This window comes from Laccaria bicolor, genomic scaffold, assembly GCF_000143565.1.
Source record: "Laccaria bicolor S238N-H82 LACBIscaffold_1 genomic scaffold, whole genome shotgun sequence".
Lineage (NCBI taxonomy): Eukaryota > Fungi > Basidiomycota > Agaricomycetes > Agaricales > Hydnangiaceae > Laccaria > Laccaria bicolor.
Window position 1 is genome coordinate 2,123,755 of NW_001889872.1, and position 21,812 is coordinate 2,145,566.

Genomic DNA, 21,812 nt, shown 5'->3' on the forward strand with positions numbered 1-21,812 from the left:
ATCAATTCAGATAGGTGGGGGAAGCAGTTGTGAGGGAAGAAAAAAAAAAATAACTTGATGTATGCAAAATGGCATGTTGTGCAACTGGTTGGTATAAAGATTCATGCACCAAATAGCTCTTTCCAAGGTCTGTTCACAAAAACTTCTTCAATCACTGAGAAAGCTATTCCAAATGATTCTATTCCTTTCTGGGATCCCCCCAATGTCTTTGTTTTGTTGGCGTGTTGCATCGCCAATGAGCGCAGCACAGTGTGTAGTTTCAGATGGTGTGTGAATAATGCGCTCCTTCCATATTAGGTTGCCACTGGCCCATATTTGGTAAGGCAGGCTGCCAGAGTTGTTCTACTTCTAAAAACTAAATGGTGCACACCTCAACTATCTGACCTCCAATTCAGTGGATCTTTCTTTTGTATTATGAGGATTTGTCATGGCTACTAGCAGGACCTTTCATTGATATTGTGCATTGATTTCTTGACAATATATTTCTTGTTTCTGAAAATCACATATTCCAAGCCATTGCATGTTTCAGTTCACATGGATGGATGATCTGGGCACCAGCTTAAAAATGCTGTAGTGGATTGACTCCTCTATCTTGAATAAATGCTTTGTCAGAGCTGACATATTGAATTTTGAATGCCTTGTCGGAGTCAATCAAATGCCCCGCGGGAGTCAACATTTTGAATTCTCAATTCCCTGTCAGTGTCAATCAAATGCTCTGCCACAGTCAATAAAGTGCTCTGCTAACTTGACGTATTCAAGATCATGCCACAGATGACCATATTGTGGAGGTCATGTTTTCAATTTCAATGTCGAACACCCTGATGGGGCCATTGCTGACAGTGCCTTCAATCTCAACCTCAAACACCCCGACGGCAACATCCTCTGCGGTGCTTTCAATTTTAATGACAAACACCCTGATGGAGACATCCCCTGTGGCACCTTCAATTTCAATGTCAAACACCCTGATGGAGACATCCCCCGCAGCACCTTCAGTCTCAACCTCAAACACCTGTTAGAGTTCGACGCTCTACGTTGGTGTATTCCTGTGAATACAAACACTAGTAAACAAGACTAGAGTAATTGTACGTAGAGTCAGATATGATATGATTGAGTTGTAAAGAGTAAGGGGGGTTTCCTAGAAACGTCGAGAGTCTTTAACCGTACTTTGTTTGCATTGCTTGAGGACTGCGATCGTTAGCGCGAAGCCTTAACGATTGGTCCGAGTTAATTGATAGCGTGTAGCCTTATCAATTCACTCAAGAAACACCTTAGTTCAAGGAACTGGTAAAGTTGGGGTTAAAAGTAAGATACCTTACTTCTAGCATTTCACTCTATTTAAATACAAGTACAATAGTATTTGAGAAGTATCTAGATTGTTCTTATCCTTGCTACAATATTCCATCTTCTTGTTTACAAACATTTCTCTTGTTCAGATATGTTTGGTTAGACTTCCGATCCTAACGAAGACTTGTGATCCTAACAACGACTTGCAAACCAAACAAGTGTACAACACATGAAAGGAGTTTGTGTTTGAACGTGTTTGTCGACACATCAAGTACAATACCCACAGAATACAACTACTTATGTAATAGTGGACGTGAGTACAACTAGTAAATACCAGTCAGGTAATACAGAAACAGACAAAAGGTTTAATGTGCCAAAATGAGCCAAAATGAGAATAAAAGGACAAGTATTGAGATGGTACCCTAACATACCCCCCCCTGTCCTTGAAGTTCGAATACGCCCTAGTTGTCGTAATCATCGTAAATTGGAAGTGAAAGAATTCGGAACGTGGTAGATTCGATGGGGGATAATGCAGAAACATAGGGAGTGAGATCGCCGGCCTTGCGAGAATCGATGTACCCATTGTCAATCAAAGGTACCTTGCTAAACACGTCGTAATCCCGGTATCGTGTGGCATATGCTGAGAGCAGTGGGTGCAGGACGAGAGACCTATTACCTGACAAGTATCTCAATGTAAATCCTAATTGAAATCTTTGGCTCTTACCAAGCTCGGCATCCTCCATGTTGACGTCTTCGTCAGAATTGGAGCTGATGCTGGAGGTGTCGCTTGACCAATCGGCGACAGATGGACTGTAGGCGGAAGGGAGAGCGTATGAAACAGGATCAATATGACCTATTGTTTCAATGAATGAGAGAAAAATAATTCTGAAAGTTGGTTGTGTACCCTCGGGCCCCTTGAGGAGGTATCGGTTAGGATAATCTAAGCTCAAGGCGTCCTGGGACGCCACCTCCCAGTTCCAGCCTGAGTGTAACCCTAAGCAGGCCGACTGAAGGCGTGCGGTGCGGATCCACTGTACTGCCTGCCGCCCCATGCTTTGGAAATCCGTAAACCACGCCTGGATATTTTCCTGTGACGTATACCCGTAAAGAGGGTTCATGCAGTCAGGGTTCAAGGTTGACAGGATGGCGGGTCACTGCATCGCGATGCGGTCAAATTGAAACTGGGGGATGTATGCACGTTGCGCAATGGGTAAAGATGGATCAAAGGGAATGGAGTGCGTGGCTGCGCGTGTTATAACTCGTGCGACACGTCGTAACGCCCACCACAGGGAGGTGCCAGTAGCCGGATCAAGCGCGTACAAGAGTTGTCCGCTGGGCAAGGTAAGGGTGATGAAGTCGTCGGCTGTGAGACGGTAGTTGAGAGGATGGACGTTGTTGACGGCGGTGTTCGCTGATTGAAAAGGAACGAGGTGAAGGTTGGGGAGAGACGGAGTGTAGGTTTCAATGGTCTGCATCGTAGAAAGAAGAGTTGAGGTGTTTTTAAGAGAAGAAACAATGTCTTTGAGGGAGAGAGGGAATGAAATATTGCAATAGAGAAAAGTGATAGACGCACGGCTTAAATAGATTTTTTCTCATTCATTTTAGTTGTTTAGATTTCCTAGATCGGGACGCCTTGTTGTTAATCCATTCCTGCAACACGACTGGGGCGTTTTTCAAATTCTGTCGTGGCTCCCAAGTGTCGGCTTCAGGACCATACCCTGTATAGTGTACCCGATAAATGGGTATACGCCTGCCATTCCTGCCTTTATGCCATGATTCGGCCACGATGCGGTCCACCTGATATTCAGGTAATTCTTCGAAGTCCATTCGATTCATCTTTATTTTGGGTCTCTCACCAAATTCCTTAGGGGAGTCGTGGTATCTTTCTAAATGTTCAATGTTAAGTACTGGGTGCATACCGAAAGACGCAGGCATGCGTAGACGATATGAGACTGAACTTATCTTCTGGATGATTTCGAATGGCCCTTCGTATTTGGTGAGAAGCTTGTCCCCTCATCCTTTTTCATTCCTAAGAAGACCTAGATGTTTTCGATTGGTGACGACTTTGTCACCTTCCTGAAATTCCCAGGTCAGTCGATCCTTGTTATAAGCCTTTCTTTGGAATACCTGACCCAGAAGTAAGGCATCTTGTGCCTTCCTGTGCTCAGCCTCAAATGCTTAGGTCATGTGTAACGCCTTCTCATCAAGCGCCTCATGTTCGATGTAAATTTCTTGTAAGTCGTCCCTCCTTATCAGTCGTGGGCTCATGAGTAGTGTCGATCCAGTTATGGGATGATATCCTCGTAAGAGATAAGCTGGGCTGAAGCCTGTAGCGGTGTGAGGTGAAGTATTGTAAGATAACGCTAGGACGTCCAAAAGATCGCTCCAATCATCCCGCTCAGGGCCGATGTAGGTGCGGATCGAGATCTCAAGACCCTGATTCATCACTTCAGTCTGCCCATCCACTTGCGGGTGATACGATGTCGTCAGGGATCGCTTCATCCCCATTAATCGACATACCTCTTTCCAAAAATCTCCGCGCCAACGTGTGTCGTGATCTGAAATAACCTGCCGAGGTATTCCAAATTTAGCTATAACATGTTTGAAGAACATTCTAGCTGTTTCGATTTCGCTGATTTTTGTTGTTGTAGGGATGAAGATTGCATATTTGGTGAGTTTATCGACAATAACTAGTATGTTATCGCATCCGTTTGATGTCGGAAGTTCAGGGATAAAATCCATCATCACCACTTCAAACGGCTGAGATGGAATGGGTATAGGTTGGAGTAATCCCAGAGGCGCGTGTCTTCTCGGCTTTGTCTTCTGACAGACATCGCACGTATTCACAAAACTTTTAATTTCTCTAGACATCCTAGGCCAATAATATGTGCCGCTTATCCTGTTGTATGTCTTATAGTATCCGCTCTGAGCGGACTCCGAAATAATGTCATGGTTCTCGGACATGACCTTGTTCCTTAGCTCCTTCGGTACACACATCCTCGTATTGCCCAGACTGTCCTCAAAATATAGGAGTCCATTATCGGAGTAATGATATTGCGGAAAAGGTATGCTGTCATCTTTGTCCTCTCTCATAGCCTTCAAGACTGAGTTAAAATGAGGGTCTTTGTCGTATGCCCTTTTCCATTTAGATATTTCGTCCTGATTCATTCCTACCAAGATTGAATAATTCCGTGTGGTTAGTTGGGACATCTCGATTTCTTCTGTATCTCCCACTCTTAACGTAACAGGTATGGACGTTAATTCCTTCTCAACTTCTAATTCTGTCATCATGAAATTCGACGCTACTTTCAACAATTTTTCCTCAAATTGTGGACCTAACTCCTCAAACATGTTTTTCAGTGGGTCTTCTGTAGGCTTCAGGGTTAGGAATGCTGAGTCCATATTTGTAGGCCCTTCCTGAATTGGTTGTCGTCTCCTCAGCCGAGAAATCAGATCGACGTTTGAGTGTACTCGACCAGCTCGGTGTACAATTTTCATATTTGGGAAGGCTGAGAATACTAAACCCCACGTAAGTAACCCCCTATTGACGTTCTGAAATGTCTTACTCCACGTTAAAGCGGTGTGATCAGTGATGGCGAGGATTTTTTCTCCTTCAAGATATGGTTGAAATTTTATTAATCCTTCCTTCAATGCTAATGCTTCTCTCTCAGTAGGAGAATAGTTTCTTTCGGCCGCTTGCAACACACACGACCAATACGCGATTACGTGTTCAATGTGGACAGTTGTGTTATCAAAATCTACATCCCATTCTCCGTTCGAAGGGACGTCTGATCCTTCCTTATCTAAGTGAGTAATCAGGTTTGGTATCGATTCGCCTTTCTTGTAGGCCTTTTCCAATCGCTCGTAAGTTTTAGTTCCTTTCAAATCCCTTATCTTTATTGGTTGGACTTGTTGTAGGATTGCGGCTAACGCAAAATCGCAAGCGTCTGAATAGATTCGGTACGGAATTCCCAGCATTGCGTGAGCCCTTACTGGGGCTTCTGTAAGGACCTGTTTACACAACTTGTAAGCTGCCTGTTCGTCTTTTCCCCATGTCCACTTATTTTCCCTTTTCAAAAGTTGAAATAGGGGGTGCGCTATCCATGCGTAGAACGGGACGTACAATGAGAAGTAGACCATCATACCCAAGAATACCTGTAGATCATGTACGTTTTTAGGGTTGTCAAGTTGTAGGATTGCATCCACTTTTTCCTTATGTGTGGATAACCCTAACCGAGAAACTTTCTGCCCTAATAGCATAATTGACTGATAGCCGAAATGACACTTAGAAGGAGAAAGCGTGATTTCAGCGGATTCGATTGCTGCCAGTACTGTCCCTACGTGCTGACAATGTTCTTCGAAAGATTTGGAAAAAATCACGATATCGTCAATATAAACTAGCGCGAAAATCCACAGAAACGGAGCAAGAATTTTCTGCATCACTCGCTGAAAGACGGCCGGACCATTCCTATAGCCAAAGGGCATTCTTCTAAACTGAAACAGTCCCCTGTGACAACGGAACGCCAGTTTTTCGCGGTCGTCCGGAGCGATGCTAAGTTGGGTGAATCCTGCGAGAGCGTCGAGAGTCGATAAGTATTGACTTCCTTCCAAGGATTGTAAAATCTCTTCCTGTCTCAGAAGAGGGAATTCATCCGGTATAACCCTTTCATTTAACCGTCTGAGATCGATGACCATTCGCGGTTTACTGTTCCGATACGCGATGAAGACAGGTGCGCCCCATGGGCTTCGAGATGGTTCAATAACTCCTAAACTCAACCAGGAGTCCATCTGCTTATCAATAACTTCTCGACTTGCCGGAGATGCGTGAAAAGGCGGGACGGATATGGGCTTGGTATTTGGAACTAGCGGAATTTTTACTTCTTCTGCGTAACTACCCAAACGTCCGTCTAGTCCAAAAACTTCCTTATGTTTAATCAAAATACGACGAATTTCCTGAGCCTGTTCCTGAGAGAGACTAGCCGAAATATCCAACTCCTTCAATAACGTGCTTTCAGAAATAACTTCCCCTGGTACCTCTGCTGTCTTTGGTCCGCCCTCTACTGGTGGCTCTGATAGAGGATCCTCTCCAGAGTATCGTAACCTTGAAGGGTCTAGAATTTCTTGTAATTGACATTTACCGGTGAGTGTCGTGTGTTCGGATTGTGTATGTGACTTCGGCGGAATGGATTGGTTCTGAAGTAAAGTCTGAATTAAGTGAGCTCGCTTTTCGGCGTCCTGCTTCTGCGATTCAGAAAACTGACCCTTTCTGTCCAGCCACGATGCAGGATTCCTTCCTATCCCTAGAACCTGTCCTGCCGGAATTGTAATCGGGGTCCTTGAGAAATTTGATACGAATATTCGGCTGTCTTCGCGGTCTATAAGCGTATCCGTACTGCCATATACTTCCTCTGGATTTCCGTTTGACGCAAAAGATCTTTCTACCAACAAGGTAGATGTAGGATGGTCAAGATTAGCACATACTTGTATCAACTTGGATGACTCGGGCGGTATGCTAACCTGATATCTTGAACGAACTTCTTGCTCGGCTTGTCGGCGTTTCATTTGCTTCCTCTGAACTTGTCTTTTCCGATGAGCCTTGGACTTTAGTACTCGATTTGTGATATCTGAACGGACTCTTACCTTAAAAGCGTGTCCGTCCTCATCGACGAAGGGCGTGCTCAGAGAATTATGAACTCTGATCGATCTTCCTGACCTTCCAAACTGTAGTGTAGTTTCTCCTTCGTTGCATATTACTGATATCGAGTACTGGTCAGCAAAATCATTACCTAAAATGAATTCTGCAGACATTCCTTTGATGACGTATGCTTCAATGTTTAGTTGAACCGGCCCTTCAGGCGTTTTGAAGATTAGATTGAGAATGACGTATCCTGTGATGATAGCCTTACCGGTTACTTGGATCAATTTGATCTGTTGGCCCATACGGATCTTCGGTGCCTTCAACATCTGATCGAGGGTTTTCTGTGATATCAACGTGATATCCGATCCGGAGTCAATAATCATGGAAACAGGTTTGGCGTTCACATCATCTATTGACACGCAGGCTTCCGTAGCTTTAGCCCCTAGAAACGAACACCCTAATGGTCGTGACAAGTGTTTTCGGAGTTCTATAAGCTCACCACTATTATCCTGCGCGTGTGTAGCGAACGACGCTGTACTGATTTCGTGTGCTAACTTCCGTTTAGTCTTCCTGTTAATTTCTGGTGGTTTTCTTCGTACAACATAACTCGACGACAAACGAGGAGCTGTAGAATAGGGATTCTTTAGATTATCCTCCCAAGTAGTTTTAATGTGGTAGGTTTTGCTATGAAACTCCCCCCTCAGCGAATGCGAGTCTTTCACTGAGAGGCTTTGTGAAAATCCGACCGATCTGAACTTTCTTCAACGCTCTCGTCATCACTAAACGTTTCATAATATAAGTCATCATACTTATCTTGAGCTTCTCTTTCATCTTGCTGGAACGTCACCTTATTTACTCGTGCGGATCTTTCACCCTTTCGTGCGTACTTGCAATCGCGATCCCAGTGTTTGCTGCTACCGCAGTGACGACACGGTCGTGCTCCCTTCTCTTCAGGTGTCCCTCGCGGTGAAATATTCGAGTCGTCCTTAGGGAACTGAGGCTTAGACACTGCTTGAGTCCACCCGACTAGATTAACGTTCGCCCGTTGGTTGCGAAATGGATTGAATGGGCTTTTCGGGGGTGCGTCTCTGGAGTAAAATTCATTCCTGGTAGTGTTGAGAACATCGTTACCGGCTCTCATAAGGGAATCTTCATGGAACTTGACGGCCAACTGGAACTCCTCCAGTGTTTGATATAAGTGTGCCGTTACAATTGGTGTCCAGTAGGAAGGCGCGCCTTCCATAATCTCATTAATCAATTCATTGTCAGTATAGTTATAGACAAATTGAAGAAGTTCTAGTTTGTGAATAACATACTCACTAGGCAACTCCTTCGGATTTCCTGCGTCGCGATATGATGCTTTATTAGCTTGTGCCTTCTGCTTGTCTAAGAATGTACGATTCATATAGTACTCACCGATCGCCGCTCATAAAGTTCCCCAATCAGTCTCTAACCGTGTTCTAGTATCAGCACTCTGACTATAATACCACGTTTCGGCACTTCCTGTAAGTTGAGTTGGTACTAATGTTCCCAACTGTTCGAAAACTAATCCTGACCTTTTCGACAAACTGTTCAGTTTTAGGAACCATCGCTTCAGCGAATCGGGATTCCCGTCCCAAGTTGGTATAGCGTCCCCCTTCAGTTTATTGTCAAATTGCGGTTCTGCTGGAAACTTACTTGCAGCGTTCCCTCCTGACGTGTTGTCGAACGGATTTTTGCGCGGAATACGAGGGACCTTGGGATTCCTAGGAGGCTTATTTCCTCTTTCATCGCTGCTGTCGTCTCCATCAGAATCTCCTGGACCTGGAGCTCCTCCTGTAGGGTTTCTGTGAGACTGTTCGGTGGAGGTTACGGGGGGAGGACTATTAGTCACTACTCGCCCTATCTGACCTTTCTTCGAATTATCAGCGCTGAATATCTCTTGAAACACTTTCGACGAAGTATTTTGAGTGGGTCGTCCAAATACTGAGGAGTTAAGATTTCCAGGCGTTTGGTAAGTATAACTCACCGTCGATGGACGCTGGAATCTCGAAATGCTATCTGCTTCGCCTGGAGCGAAGATGGGCACTGTAATTACTGGAGTTGCCAGATTAGTGGGTGACGATTCACCAGACGATTCAGCAGGTAGAGTAACGGACATAGTCCTCGATTTACTTGCAGTTTCTTTCTTCGCGGATGGAAAGTCGTGATGATCGACAAGGTATGTCAGAAAATCCTCAACCTCACGTCGATAACAAGCTCCTAAAATTTCAAAATCGTTAGTGTTCCAGAATTCATCAGCCTTACCATGCAATCCCCATCGCGGAATACTAAGAATTCCGTTTCCCGACATAATTAAATCTTCCTCTGCGCGTTCTCTGCAGGCCCGTAGTCGTTGATTTAGACTAACCAGTATAATCTTCTGAATAGCATAACCGGCGCGATTTCCATCCTTAAAACAATACAAATTAGTTAAAAGTTCGTCGAGAATACCCAGTTCCTCTGAGAAAAACTTCTTTCGTTCGTTTCTAGACATAGTCTTCCCACCGGAACTGGCTATGGGACGTTGTAGACTGGCTTCTCCCAGTTTTAGCGCTTGAAAATAACGTCCTCCGGTGGAGAATACTTTCTCAGACTTCTTTAGTCCTTTCTCCGAATCTCCGTAATTAGAAAACGGCTTACAACTAGGAAACTCGATTGTGCGTTCAAAGAACAACTCCCGATCGACCGGCAACTCGTTGAATCTGTAGGGAGAACCTAACTCCGTCAGCTCTCCGAAGTCTGGTAGACTCAGACTGGAGTCTGACCTTGTGTCCTCTTCTCCTTGTTCGGCAGGGTCTACGAAGGTGTTCTCGACTTGGCGGTTGCTTGGTGTGCCTTGAACGTCTTCTGGTATTCGCCTCGCATTGTCACTTACCGAATCTGGGAAAGTGTTTGTCTCTGAGGCTTCTTGAAGAATTGGTGGCGCAAAACCCAATGTGTTACTTACCCCACTTGTCATACCAGCTGATTGCGAGTTGTTTGTTCTGCGAGTAGACTTCTTCGTGCCTTCGTTGCTACTAGACATAATGAAGACTTGATTTGAAATTCGATGGATAAGACGGATGGAAAAGGGTAAATGTGATGGTTACTGAGAATGATTGACGAGGTCTGTGGGCGTGACGATCGAAAACATGTCTCGTCAGGATCTCTTGAGATTGAAAACGTGTTTTGCTGATACCGATTTGTGCAGATTGACTTGGTTGGTGGGCGTTGCAATCGGGGAATGTGTTCCTGCGGTTCGGAGGTAAACGTAGCCGATAACCGAACGTGTTCCGACGGTTTGGGAACAGAGGTGACCGATAACTGATGACTCAATTGGAACGTCCTACGGGCTAAGAGGTCTCGTGTTTGCTAAGAAAAGTTCCCAATGTGTCCACCAATGTTAGAGTTCGACGCTCTACGTTGGTGTATTCCTGTGAATACAAACACTAGTAAACAAGACTAGAGTAATTGTACGTAGAGTCAGATATGATATGATTGAGTTGTAAAGAGTAAGGGGGGTTTCCTAGAAACGTCGAGAGTCTTTAACCGTACTTTGTTTGCGTTGCTTGAGGACTGCGATCGTTAGCACGAAGCCTTAACGATTGGTCCGAGTTAATTGATAGCGTGTAGCCTTATCAATTCACTCAAGAAACACCTTAGTTCAAGGAACTGGTAAAGTTGGGGTTAAAAGTAAGATACCTTACTTCTAGCATTTCACTCTATTTAAATACAAGTACAATAGTATTTGAGAAGTATCTAGATTGTTCTTATCCTTGCTACAATATTCCATCTTCTTGTTTACAAACATTTCTCTTGTTCAGATATGTCTGGTTAGACTTCCGATCCTAACGAAGACTTGTGATCCTAACAACGACTTGCAAACCAAACAAGTGTACAACGCGTGAAAGGAGTTCATGTTTGAACGTGTTCGTCGACACATCAAGTACAATACCCACAGAATACAACTACTTATGTAATAGTGGACGTGAGTACAACTAGTAAATACCAGTCAGGTAATACAGAAACAGACAAAAGGTTTAATGTGCCAAAATGAGCCAAAATGAGAATAAAAGGACAAGTATTGAGATGGTACCCTAACAAAGGGGGTAGACCCTTGGGGTGGCCTATATGAGCACTCCCACTTTGGAAACCCCATGAGGAACTCCAGGACTATGGGATTGGGACCAGGTCTGTATGAGGGGGCAAAGTTCCAGAGATAGGGAGGGTGTAATCATGGCATGATTACTACAGTTCCCATACTGTATCATATATAGGATGCACTGGCTGAGAATATAACTTCTCAGTTATTCTGCCTTTTGGCTTAGGTGGTCCTTTGTGCATTCTAGGGACTGCTTACAAGCATATGTTTCTACATATGTAGCCCTACATATTTGTCGCTGTCTCAAGTGTCAAATGGTTTCAAGACCATGGTCATGACGTCCAACAAATCAAGTCTATAAAAAGTATAGTATGTGATTACTGAGACAGTGTATATGCAGGTGAAGAGGAGAATGAGCTAAGAGGGGAGGAAAACAAGGTAATTGGTAAAAATATCTTTGAAATCCTGTTATTGAATTCAATTTTTAGCCAAAGCAATCACAATATGCACCAAAAGAAAATCAGTTTGTCAAGGACCACATTCAGGCTTACCTTGATGAACCCAGGGTAGCAATGGAAACAATCAAGGAAATGGGAGGTTATATGATGTACTGGCATAATGCATCACAGTCCTGACCACAACTCTCACGAATGGGTTCTGATTTCTGCTCAGCCCCAGGTAAGCACCATTATTCACACTTATGTTCCTTTATTTTCAACAATTGTTGCAGCTACTTCTGTGGATGCAGAGTGAGCATTTTCCACTGGCCACCATCAGATCAATTTCACCCAGCACAATATTAACTCTCAAACATTCAGAGCAGAAATGGCTCTCAGATCCTGGGTTAAATCCCCCCTCTACCCAGGCTTCAATAAAGTTATGCAAATGATTGAAAAAAAGATGGACAATGATTTCTTTTTGTAACACTTTATGTCACCAAAATTGTTCTTTCAATACCTCTACATAAATATCAATTGTTCTCAAAGGCATTTCTCTGATACTGAAAATAAATACTCTCAAGATGGCCAAGGCATGCTAATACACACCCCAAAACACACTCTGTGATCAAGGCTCAGTTACAACAGCATTATATAAAGGGAAAGACCTCAGATTATGATATATAAATAACTTTAGTTTTACTGCACTCAATCTAGATCATATATGAATGACTTTTGTTTTAATATGAATTCTTCTGAATTTTCGCTTCATAACACAATTTTTTTTTGTAAAGAACAGACAAGAAATGAACAAGATACACTCATTTATATAACTGAAGCTACGTCCTCAGCCACTCAGGCCGTTTTACCCACGGATATATCCGTAATGTACCTTATCTGATCTGTGGGTGGGAAAATCCGTGGATCGGGTACAGTTAATACCCGGGTGTATCCATGACAGTCCCTAGTGTTGGAAGGTCATGACTAAAAATAAGAAGTCACGGTCATGACTTTGATGACTAGTCACGACTAGTCATTGACATCGATTTTTGATTGACTTGCACGTGATGAATGACTTTGAGGCAAGGGTCTGATGGGAAGGGTCTGCCCGAGATTATGAATAGCAATTTGCGTGCGCGTTGGCATATGCACTATACTCCATGTTTGAAGTATAAGTATATGATCAATCCAACATTTATTTACCCAAGGAAATCGAGCACCACCGTATACCGATCACATGCCGTTTGTCAGCTGCACTTGGATTTCGGAAAGGAAAGACACCCCCCGAGGATAGCGACAACTCTGACCTTGAGGACCTTCCTTCCCTTGTAGATTAAATATTTCGAACACAAATTCCAGTCTTTTGTGCGCGTCAACAAAAGTTCGTTGCTTATCTACAGTGTTTTGCATGTGAGATTGGAATTCAAATCTCACGAAAACTTGTTTGTTCTTGTGGTCTGTGACTGATGGGAGTCAACATTCTTGAATCATCAACGTAAATGCGGGTTCCAAGCAAGTTCCAAGGGAGGGGACTCCTCCACTTGAAGAAAATAAGGATCTAGTCGGAAGACTAGATCCTTTATCGGCTACCCGTGACCTTCACTAAGAGCGCTCTGGCAGAGGAAGTTCAACGTTCAACGCTGTGACACAGAGGAAGGCAACATCACACATTACAACTAATACAAGAACAAACAACTTTTCGTGAGATTTGGATTCCAATCTCACATGCAAAACACTGTAACTATCCTGCCTTATTTAGTAAATGGTGACCGAGTCACGGTCAATTTGACTTGACTTTCGACTTCTTTTGACTTGTCAATGTCATGACTAGCATTGACTAGTCAATGACCGGCACATCACTGGTCGTGACTCATTAAGCACGTCAACACGTCAACACACCGCCTTCCTTTCATTGAATCTCTTTCAACTCATCCTTTCTCCGTCTTCCAAGTCGGCCTTCTCTCTCCCTCGACGGATACCGCATATCCGCACTCTCTCAGAAATATTTCTTCCAACGTTCTCAGAACTCACACATTGTAGTCACCCCGTCCCAATGGCGTACTACTGCTATGATTGTGACCGCCCCTTCAAGTTCTTTTCCGCTCTTCAACAGCACATGCGTGACTCAGTCAACCACCCCTGGTACTGCGCCACCCATGACGCAGATTTCAATTCCCAAGTCGGCTTGAGAGAACACTTGGTCCAAAGCCCTGACCATGACTACTGCCAGTACTGCGATATCCACTGTTACGACGAGGAAGACCTCCAGATGCACTTCCAAGAAGAACACTACTGGTGCAGCTCGTGCAACAAGGTCTTCATTAACGAAAAAGCCTTAGAAGAACACTACCGCCAATCCCCGCGCCACCACTACTGCGTCCCATGCAAGCATCTCTTTTCCTCCGCAAATAACCTCACAGCCCACCTCAACTCCTCCATCCACACACCCAAGAACTATATGTGTCCCGCCAAGGGGTGCGGACTCAAATTCGTCTCCCAGTCCGCTGTAGTACTCCACCTCGAAGCGGGGACGTGTAAATCAGGCATCGACCGCGCGAAACTAAACAAATTCGTACGCGACAACGACCGGAACAATCTCATCACGGATTCGTCCCGTCTCTTGACGGGTGGTAACCCTGATCGCGAGGTCAAGCACTACGCTACGGATGCAGCGTGGAACGGATACGCGTACGAGTGTTATCTCTGTTATGGGACGTACCGGACGCTTGCTGCGTTGAACCAACATCTGGCGAGCCCGCGTCATCAGGAGAAGATTTATATTTGTCGTTGGGAGTCGTGTAAGACAAGGTTTACGACGCTTAGTGCGTTGTGCCAGCATATTGAGAGTGAGAGGTGTGGTATATCCAAGTTTGGGCCTGCTAGGCGGGCGATGGATGGATTTGTGCGTAGTACGGCGCGCATTACGAACTAGTGGACCTTGCGGAATTACGTTCAAGAAAGCCGCATATATTTGGTTCCAAGTTGCAGTTCTTTCGACGGTTCTTCCGTTCTCGTGGCTAGCTCTAACAGCATTCCTCGCATCGTCGCGACTCGAAGTTCCATCATAGCTCACAGATTCTTTCCGTGAATGCTCTCGCCACTCACATTTCTCTTCGAGCTTCCGACATTCTCGCCACGCGCACTGTCCGCTCGTCATCGTAACCTAGAAATCTTTCAATGTTTCGCGAGTCACCCCGCTGTCCATCCGTCATCTTAAACGACGATTCTTCCGAGCTTTTCTACATCCTCGCAAGTCGTCGTTCACGTGGTCCAGCTTTTCCTCAAATTCTTACAAGAACTCTTTGTACATTCCCGCATTCTCGCAACTCGCGCTATCCAACCCTCGTCATAAATCCTTTTAATATTTCCTGCACTCTCGCCGTTCATCCCTTTCTTCCAGTCATTCACAATCATAGTTCCACTCCATTCTATAGTAGAGCCAAGTCGTTGGATCAATCCTTGACACCACATAATTTGCATTCCCATTGTGCATAACTACATGCCTGTATTTTTGTACATAAATGAATCGAGAGCTATTCACCGTTATGGGCTTGAAAGAAAAGCTATCATTCATCGTTTACTGTCAGAAGATCTGGAAAGCCATTTCAAAGCAGGTGGTTTTCCACTCATGATCGCCAAAACAAGCGATCATTTTCCTGAAGCCACCACTCTCCCCAAGATCTCAACGGAACGTTTCCGTAGTCAGTGCCTGCGGCCGACTAAGTCAAAAGCACGGGGAACTCAGAGGCGTTCGCTGGCTTTCAGATTTGCTGTCCCATTTCCACGAGACCGACGGCATCGATGGTAATAAGTTAAGAACAGTCGTTAAATGTGGACGAGATCGTCGTAAGTCGCTTCTTCGGTTCATACATTCAATATCGTGAACTCACATAAATTAGAAGATACGATGGAGAGTTGCCGAGTGTCCGTCCTCAATTCGGAACTTCAACGCTCTCCTTGAGCCTCGACCGACTTCGTTGTAGGTTTCCATGTCTTTTTCACCCATTGCCCTGCACAGACACCCACTTTTTAGGGAAAGCCCACTCTCGTTTACCTCAGCTCGGTGGCGCATGGCTCTCAAGAGTCCAACGACACGAACGCTCCACCTCTCACCAGGGGCTGTTGCCTGCGTTGATGTCGCCTCCGAGACAGTTGGCGTAGCAAGTTCGCTTTTGGGGGTGGTGGGATAGAGTTGCCAGCGGTGGGGTTTCCTCTCGCCGAAATCGAGCTCATACGTACTCGACTCGCTCAACTACGACAAGTTGAACCTCAATCCCAGTCGCTACCAAAGTGGGCCATCCACATTATTTTTCGTCTGAATTCAAGGGACGGAAAAGCGTTGTTTATCCTTCTACTTACGCCAATGACTTCCGTTCTTCTACTTGTTCCTCACCCACTCCCCCCCCTCCTCCTCCTCCTCCTCCTCCTTCTCCCGTTACATCCAAGGATAATTCTCCTTCCTCAACCAGAGACGTCAGCAGGACGTCTCTGCGCCAAATATCTCTACATCTCCTTGGGCCTTACTCGTACTCACTGTTCCCCTTCTTCTTACCTCCCGTCTCTCCCCCTCGAGCAGTACATCGCTCACCTCATCTCATACACACACCTCCCCTTCTCCATCGTCCCATGCACGCTTATCCTCGTCCACAACGGAATTCTAGCTCAACGACATGGAAGCCCCACCTCTGAATAGTTACCGTTGCCTGCGTAGCGGAAATACTCAAGTCCGCCTTGGGATGGAGGTGCCGGGATAGAGTTTCCGGTTTGCCTTTGCCGAAATAGACGATGCTACCCCTTTTATTCTGAGTCACCATGCAAAATGTCTTATCGAATTAACGTCCACTTCTCTTATCCTCCTGGTCGGATATGGCACCTCTGCTACTTTTCGTCTTTTTGAGAGGACTGCCGCGTCCACTCGAACCAATCCCTGTTGACATTGAATGCTCAAAAACTGTTGGAGACTTGAAAGAGGCCATCTTTCCGAAGATTGTTCATTCACTGGAGCACAAAATCGACGCCGCCGCACTGAGCCTCTATAAAGTCGACTTTCCTGATGTTTCTGATGTTGGCGAGCTTGAGGCGGTGGCCTCTAAAGCCAAGAAGGAGAAGCTGTTAGCGTCGCTCAAGCTGTCATCGGCCTTCACAGCAAATCCTCCAAAGCTCACCATCAGCATTCTCGCTGAGCTCCCACAGTCTTTTGGTAAGCAACCAGTCCCCCATAACACCGCTATATAGCGACCAATATATTGTGCTGACAACTGCACATTTGCCATCGACCTCACAGATGATGAACCTCCCAAGAAAAGAGCCCGCTTGGCTGCTCAGTCCGATATCTTCAATGACCTCTCAGCCGATTGGCATGGAATTTGGGCTACATTTTGGGGTAACCCTTCTTCCAAACATATTGTTGAGGAATCTGTACGTCTACCCGATGGAAGAACACTGAAACCTGCAGGCGATGAGACGAAATACAAGTACCTCACACTCCCTGATGATGGCGTCTTCCCTTGTGATTTGAGCCGAGTACTCATCACCAACACGTACAGGTTACTCTATAGCAGGTTGTGCGAAGAGGAGAAGGTCCACAGTGAGACTCCTCGTGCAGAACGCTTCATTGCATTATCACATTCAACAATCATTATGGGCCAGCCTGGCATAGGTGAGTTGTGGTTGTTTTGTATGTCTATACCGCTGGACAATAGATGGCATTATTTTAGGGAAGACAGCAGGTCTCTCCTGCATCCTCGTATGGCGACTTCAACAAAAGAAGCCAACTGTTTACTGCAACAATAAGGCATATGCTTTTGTATTCACTGATAGTGGGGTTCAGCAAGTTTTGCTGAGCCGAGAATGGCGCATTAATTTTCTCGATCAGTCCGTTGACTGCTGTGGGTTGGTCGATATAAACCCAGAGTTGTTGGATGTTCCTTCGCATTTTCATCCTCATATACGTCTAGGCAGAGTCGTGGTCGCGACATCCCCCGATTATGATAGCGTGAAGGCATTCAAGAGCAATGTTGCCAAGACATTCTATCTGCCCACATGGAAGTGGGCTGATCTTTGTTGCGCTAGGTCATAAGAAAAAGGCTCAACTTTGTTGGTTTTGCTAACTGGAACAAATAGTTTACTGGTGCAACCACAGGCCACTGAATTATTGAGGGATATCTTCCAGAAGTTAGGCGGCATTCCACGGAAATGCTTCCGAGCCATTTCTCTTGATGGGAAGGAGCATGAAATGCAGAAAATCGATCAGGCTATCAACCAAATCAGTGGCCTACAAGATTTTATGCATTCAGAAAGTGGGTTTATGTGGTTCGATAGCAGTCATCCTCTCCTACGCATCGAACCCAGTGACGATACCTGGATAGCTCCAGTCATGGAGCTGTTGAGCGATTACGTCGCAAGACGCGTGTTCAACAGGATCAAACTCTTTCAGATCAGCCTGAGGGAACTTCGTGATTGCATTGACCACCCACTCTCCATCCGCACAGCACATCGCTGGAGTGGTAAGCTCTTTGAAATGGGAGTCCACCGCCGATTTCGCGAAGGCATCGAGTTCCAACCCATGGCCACAGATAGTGAGGCGCCTGCCCTAACGGTGCAGATCAAGAAGGCCAATAGCGAAGCTGAAGGCTACTTCCACTCTCTGTCTGTTCGAGCGAAGTCTGGCTCTCACGACGTACACCATCGTTTTCTTCAACGTTACCTCATACCCCTTTCGCCCATGGATGAAACCATCCATGCTATCTGTATATCGAAGGCGGTTACGGTTCTTTTCCAGATTACCATGTCCCCAGTTCATGACCTCAACCTGAAAAGCATAACGAAACTCACCAAGGAACTGCCCAATAATGCACGGAAAAGAGTCTGCGTTGTCTTTGTGGTTCCTGGATCCAAGGAAACAGCGGGACCTTACAAACGTCAAAAAATTGTACCCACTACTGGAGTAGCTGAAGATGAGTTTCGAACAGTACAGGCTTACCACCAATACGTTTATTACTTCCCGATGACTTTTTTCTAATTTTATTCTCACTACTTACTTCTCAGTCTAATTGATCCTTGTCTGATAACGGTAGAGTCACAATTCACACATGACATTCATGGCAAGCAAATGGACATATAATACAGGTTTTTTTTCACCTCAAAGGTTCCAACTTATGCCTATAAAAACTGTGATAATTGAAATATCATGTCATGAAAGGTAACTTTCACCATCAAGTCCGGAGTTCTTTCTGTATCGGGCGAAATTCTCCATTCTCGCTCAATCAGTTGATTCCGTCTACAGACCTGGAACCAGCTTAGAGCCTAAGGTTCTGCTCCGTGTATCGAACAGCCCCCTCCCAAATGCTCCGACCGCCTGTTGTTCCTTCAAGCCACTCCTTTTCAGTATCCAGGGATGTAGTGGGGTAGGCATAGATTCTATTGTCCATCATCCTCCGCTGCTTTATCCCGCTCTCCACCCGTGCTTGTTGAGTCTCTGACAGGACGTCGGTGAATGTTACAATCACCAACATCTTGATTTTTGAATTACGTTCAAGCAGGCAGTTGATCCGAGAGGTGATGTCACCATGGTATGGCAAAGCCAAGTGGGTGAGGCAGGTTAGCAAAGGGAAACGGAGTCGATGGCAGTATGTTATCAACGACGTGAGCCGCAAATGTGTGATCCTCGAGAAGATAGGGAACTTGGAGGCATCCGCAAAACGACCCTCGAATATCCTAAACTGAGACAGGCTTGCACTTGAAATGTGTTCTGTGGTAGAGATGGAGAGGGAAAGGTCTTGTTCCTGCCAAAGAGCGGCATCGGAAAGAACACGCCAGGGATGTCCGCCGCAAGCCGCCTCAACCAAGTGGTCGAAAGATCGCCAATCGGTGGCAAGATTCTTCAGGTTCTTGCAGCTGTCGAAAAGAAAAACCAAAGAATCCGAGACGTAAGGCATCCAAATGTTCTGAATGAGATCGCTGGGGGTAAGCTGAGAGGGTTGATGAAGGATGTTGCCTGCGACTATCTGGACAGCTTGAAAATTGCTTCCAGGGCCTTTTATCATCAAGGAAACAAGCAGATGGCGCAGCGCTATGATTCTACCCCATGTGGATACGGAGCAGAGGGTGTAGCAGAAACGCCTGCACTCGGCGGCTGCGAGGTGAAAGATGATTTCAAGCAGCTCCAGGGGTAGTTCAATCGTCGATTCATTGTGGAAGTGTAAGTCTTCGGGGAGCCAGTCGACGTCCATCTTTGATCATGCATATGCTAGACGCGCGAGGACAACTTCCCTCTTGACTTCCCTAGTGGTGGGTTCATGACTGTGTTTATTTGCTACGATTGTTCTTCAACAACTTCAACCATGACAGTGAACCTTCGTAACATCGTCCCCCGGGCCCCCACCACACGCGGTATCTAGCCCTTAAATTTCTAGCACTCGACGAAGCTACTGTCTCTCAGGAATGTGCTGCTTCCTCCTCTTCATCTTGTTAACCTCGGCGTAGCAGGGATACTCAAGTTCGTCTGGAATGAGGGTGGACGTGGTTGCCAGGGGGGGGGGGGGTGTCCTCACTGATATCGAGCGCATACATTATCTCAACCCCAATCCCAGTCTCTAGACGCTACCTCCCTGCTGTTTCTTCCCCCGATCACTCAGAAATAGCGCTACCAGCTCCCCTTCCCCCTTTCCAGCCAAATGTCTAACCCACGCTCTCCCCTATTCGCCAAAGTGCATAAATAACCCCCCATTTCTCCTTGTAACGAATATAACTGCATCTACCAAACCACTATCATCTCAAACACTTTTTTTGATCAAAACAACTGCAATTTATAACCCGCTTGCACCTATCAAGCCCGAATATCATCTTATCATCGTGCGTATACGTTCGCCCTCTGCATTTCGACGACTTATCATCATTTCACCTAGACATTCAGTCATGTCTCTCGTCAGTGCTACTGTCACCGCTACCACTGCGCATCGTTCACTTGAAGTGAGTCTCGCTGTTCACACCTCTTCTACCTCCTCCCCTTCGCGTCCGAGGGCCCAATCCATCCGTTGGGATCCTAAAGTGGACCACCCACCCACTTCTTTGCCCGAAAACCAAGGAAGAAGCCGAAGAGGCTCTTATCCTTCTCCTTACGCTAATAATCTCCGTTCGGGTCGAAGTCATTCTTCATCCGCTCCTCCTTCTCCTTCTTCACCCATTCCTCCCTCTCCTTTCTCATTTACTCCTCCTTCTCATTCTGTTGAATCCAGGAATTCACCTTCTTTGTCCGGAAACAGTGGACGAAGAAGCGTCCCTAAATCTTCTCCCAACAATTTCTGTTCTTCTACTCGTTCAGCTGCTCCCCCTTCTCCTTCCGTTAAACGCAGGGATCCACCCACCCCTTCGTCCAAAAACAAAGGACGAAAATCTGTTCCCTGTCCTTCTCCTTTTCCTAACAACTTCCGTTTTTCTACTCGTTCTTCATCTGCTCCCCTTTCTCCTTCCATTCAATTCATGGATTCTTCTCCCCCTTCTCCCCTTCTCACACCAGAGACGTCTGGACGTCTCTGTGCCCAATACTTTTATGCCTCCCTAGGGCCATTACTCCCTTCTCCTCCCTCTTATCCCCCCTGTTCTTCTCCCAATCAAAACCCTCTTAGTCTCCCCCTCGACCAATTCATCTCTCACCTCATCTCCCGAACCCATTTCCCCTTCTCCATCCTCCCCTGCACGCTCATCCTCGTGCGCAACCTGCGTAAATCACTTGACGCCGACACGAAGCGAAATAAACATTCCGCATGTGTGATCGACCCACACAAGTTATGGGTTGGCCTGTCCATCGCCGCTGCGCAGGCGCATTGTCCTTACATCTCTGATGTGAAGGATTTGCGGTGTTGGACCGCGGTGACGGGGATCCCGATGAAGGATATGGGGAGTGTTGCGAGGGCGTATATGGTTGTTATGGGGCGAAATGCGGTTTTTGATGCAAGAGAGGTTGAAAGGATGACGGAGAAATTGATTGGAATGGTGGGCGAGAGTAATGCTGACTCTACGCCAGGGCGAGGTCAAGCGACGGGGAAGAAATTGTGGTCCTTTGTTAGGAGAACGTCGGTGAAACACTCTGCATGATGTTTGTGGCGCGTTTTCTTGCTCGATTTCTTCATACTTTTGCACGTCTTGTTTCTATTTGCTTGCTACGAATCGATTGCATCGTGTTTCTGTTCCTTGCTTGAGCGCGTTCTCACTCCATCTCTTGCTACATTTCCGCGTTTTGTTTTAATGATCTACTTTGTTACGAATCGATTGCTCCGCGTTTCCGTTCTCATCATGTGAATTGTGCCCAATCTACGCGAAAACAACTAAGCTTCAGAGATATAGGAACTAA

At 45.8% G+C, this 21,812-nt stretch overlaps 5 protein-coding genes across 5 annotated transcripts; 4 read left to right on the top strand and 1 right to left on the bottom strand.

Moving 5' to 3' along the window:
- Positions 1 to 13,514: 13,514 nt before the first annotated feature.
- Positions 13,515 to 15,006, top strand: LACBIDRAFT_291812 (uncharacterized protein; the record flags this gene model as incomplete). The annotated part of the gene is made up of 1 exon (XM_001873511.1): positions 13,515 to 15,006. The coding sequence occupies one exon, from the start codon at positions 13,515 to 13,517 to the stop codon at positions 14,391 to 14,393; it is 879 nt and encodes a 292-aa protein (XP_001873546.1). The 3' UTR covers positions 14,394 to 15,006.
- Positions 15,007 to 15,290: 284 nt separating this feature from the next.
- Positions 15,291 to 15,622, top strand: LACBIDRAFT_301515 (uncharacterized protein; the record flags this gene model as incomplete). The annotated part of the gene is made up of 3 exons (XM_001873512.1): positions 15,291 to 15,307; positions 15,361 to 15,440; positions 15,495 to 15,622. 3 exons carry the CDS (start codon positions 15,291 to 15,293, stop codon positions 15,620 to 15,622), a joined length of 225 nt encoding a protein of 74 aa, XP_001873547.1.
- A 705-nt stretch (positions 15,623 to 16,327) lies between these two features.
- On the top strand, positions 16,328 to 18,506 carry LACBIDRAFT_291813 (uncharacterized protein; the record flags this gene model as incomplete). The annotated part of the gene is made up of 5 exons (XM_001873513.1): positions 16,328 to 16,661; positions 16,746 to 17,120; positions 17,179 to 17,349; positions 17,419 to 17,509; positions 17,585 to 18,506. 5 exons carry the CDS (start codon positions 16,328 to 16,330, stop codon positions 18,480 to 18,482), a joined length of 1,869 nt encoding a protein of 622 aa, XP_001873548.1. The 3' UTR covers positions 18,483 to 18,506.
- A 253-nt stretch (positions 18,507 to 18,759) lies between these two features.
- LACBIDRAFT_321086 (uncharacterized protein) lies at positions 18,760 to 19,692 on the bottom strand (the record flags this gene model as incomplete). Its single annotated transcript, XM_001874148.1, has 1 exon — positions 18,760 to 19,692. The coding sequence occupies one exon, from the start codon at positions 19,690 to 19,692 to the stop codon at positions 18,760 to 18,762; it is 933 nt and encodes a 310-aa protein (XP_001874183.1).
- A 685-nt stretch (positions 19,693 to 20,377) lies between these two features.
- LACBIDRAFT_291814 (uncharacterized protein) lies at positions 20,378 to 21,743 on the top strand (the record flags this gene model as incomplete). Its single annotated transcript, XM_001873514.1, has 1 exon — positions 20,378 to 21,743. One exon carries the CDS (start codon positions 20,378 to 20,380, stop codon positions 21,554 to 21,556), a length of 1,179 nt encoding a protein of 392 aa, XP_001873549.1. The 3' UTR covers positions 21,557 to 21,743.
- Positions 21,744 to 21,812: the final 69 nt, after the last annotated feature.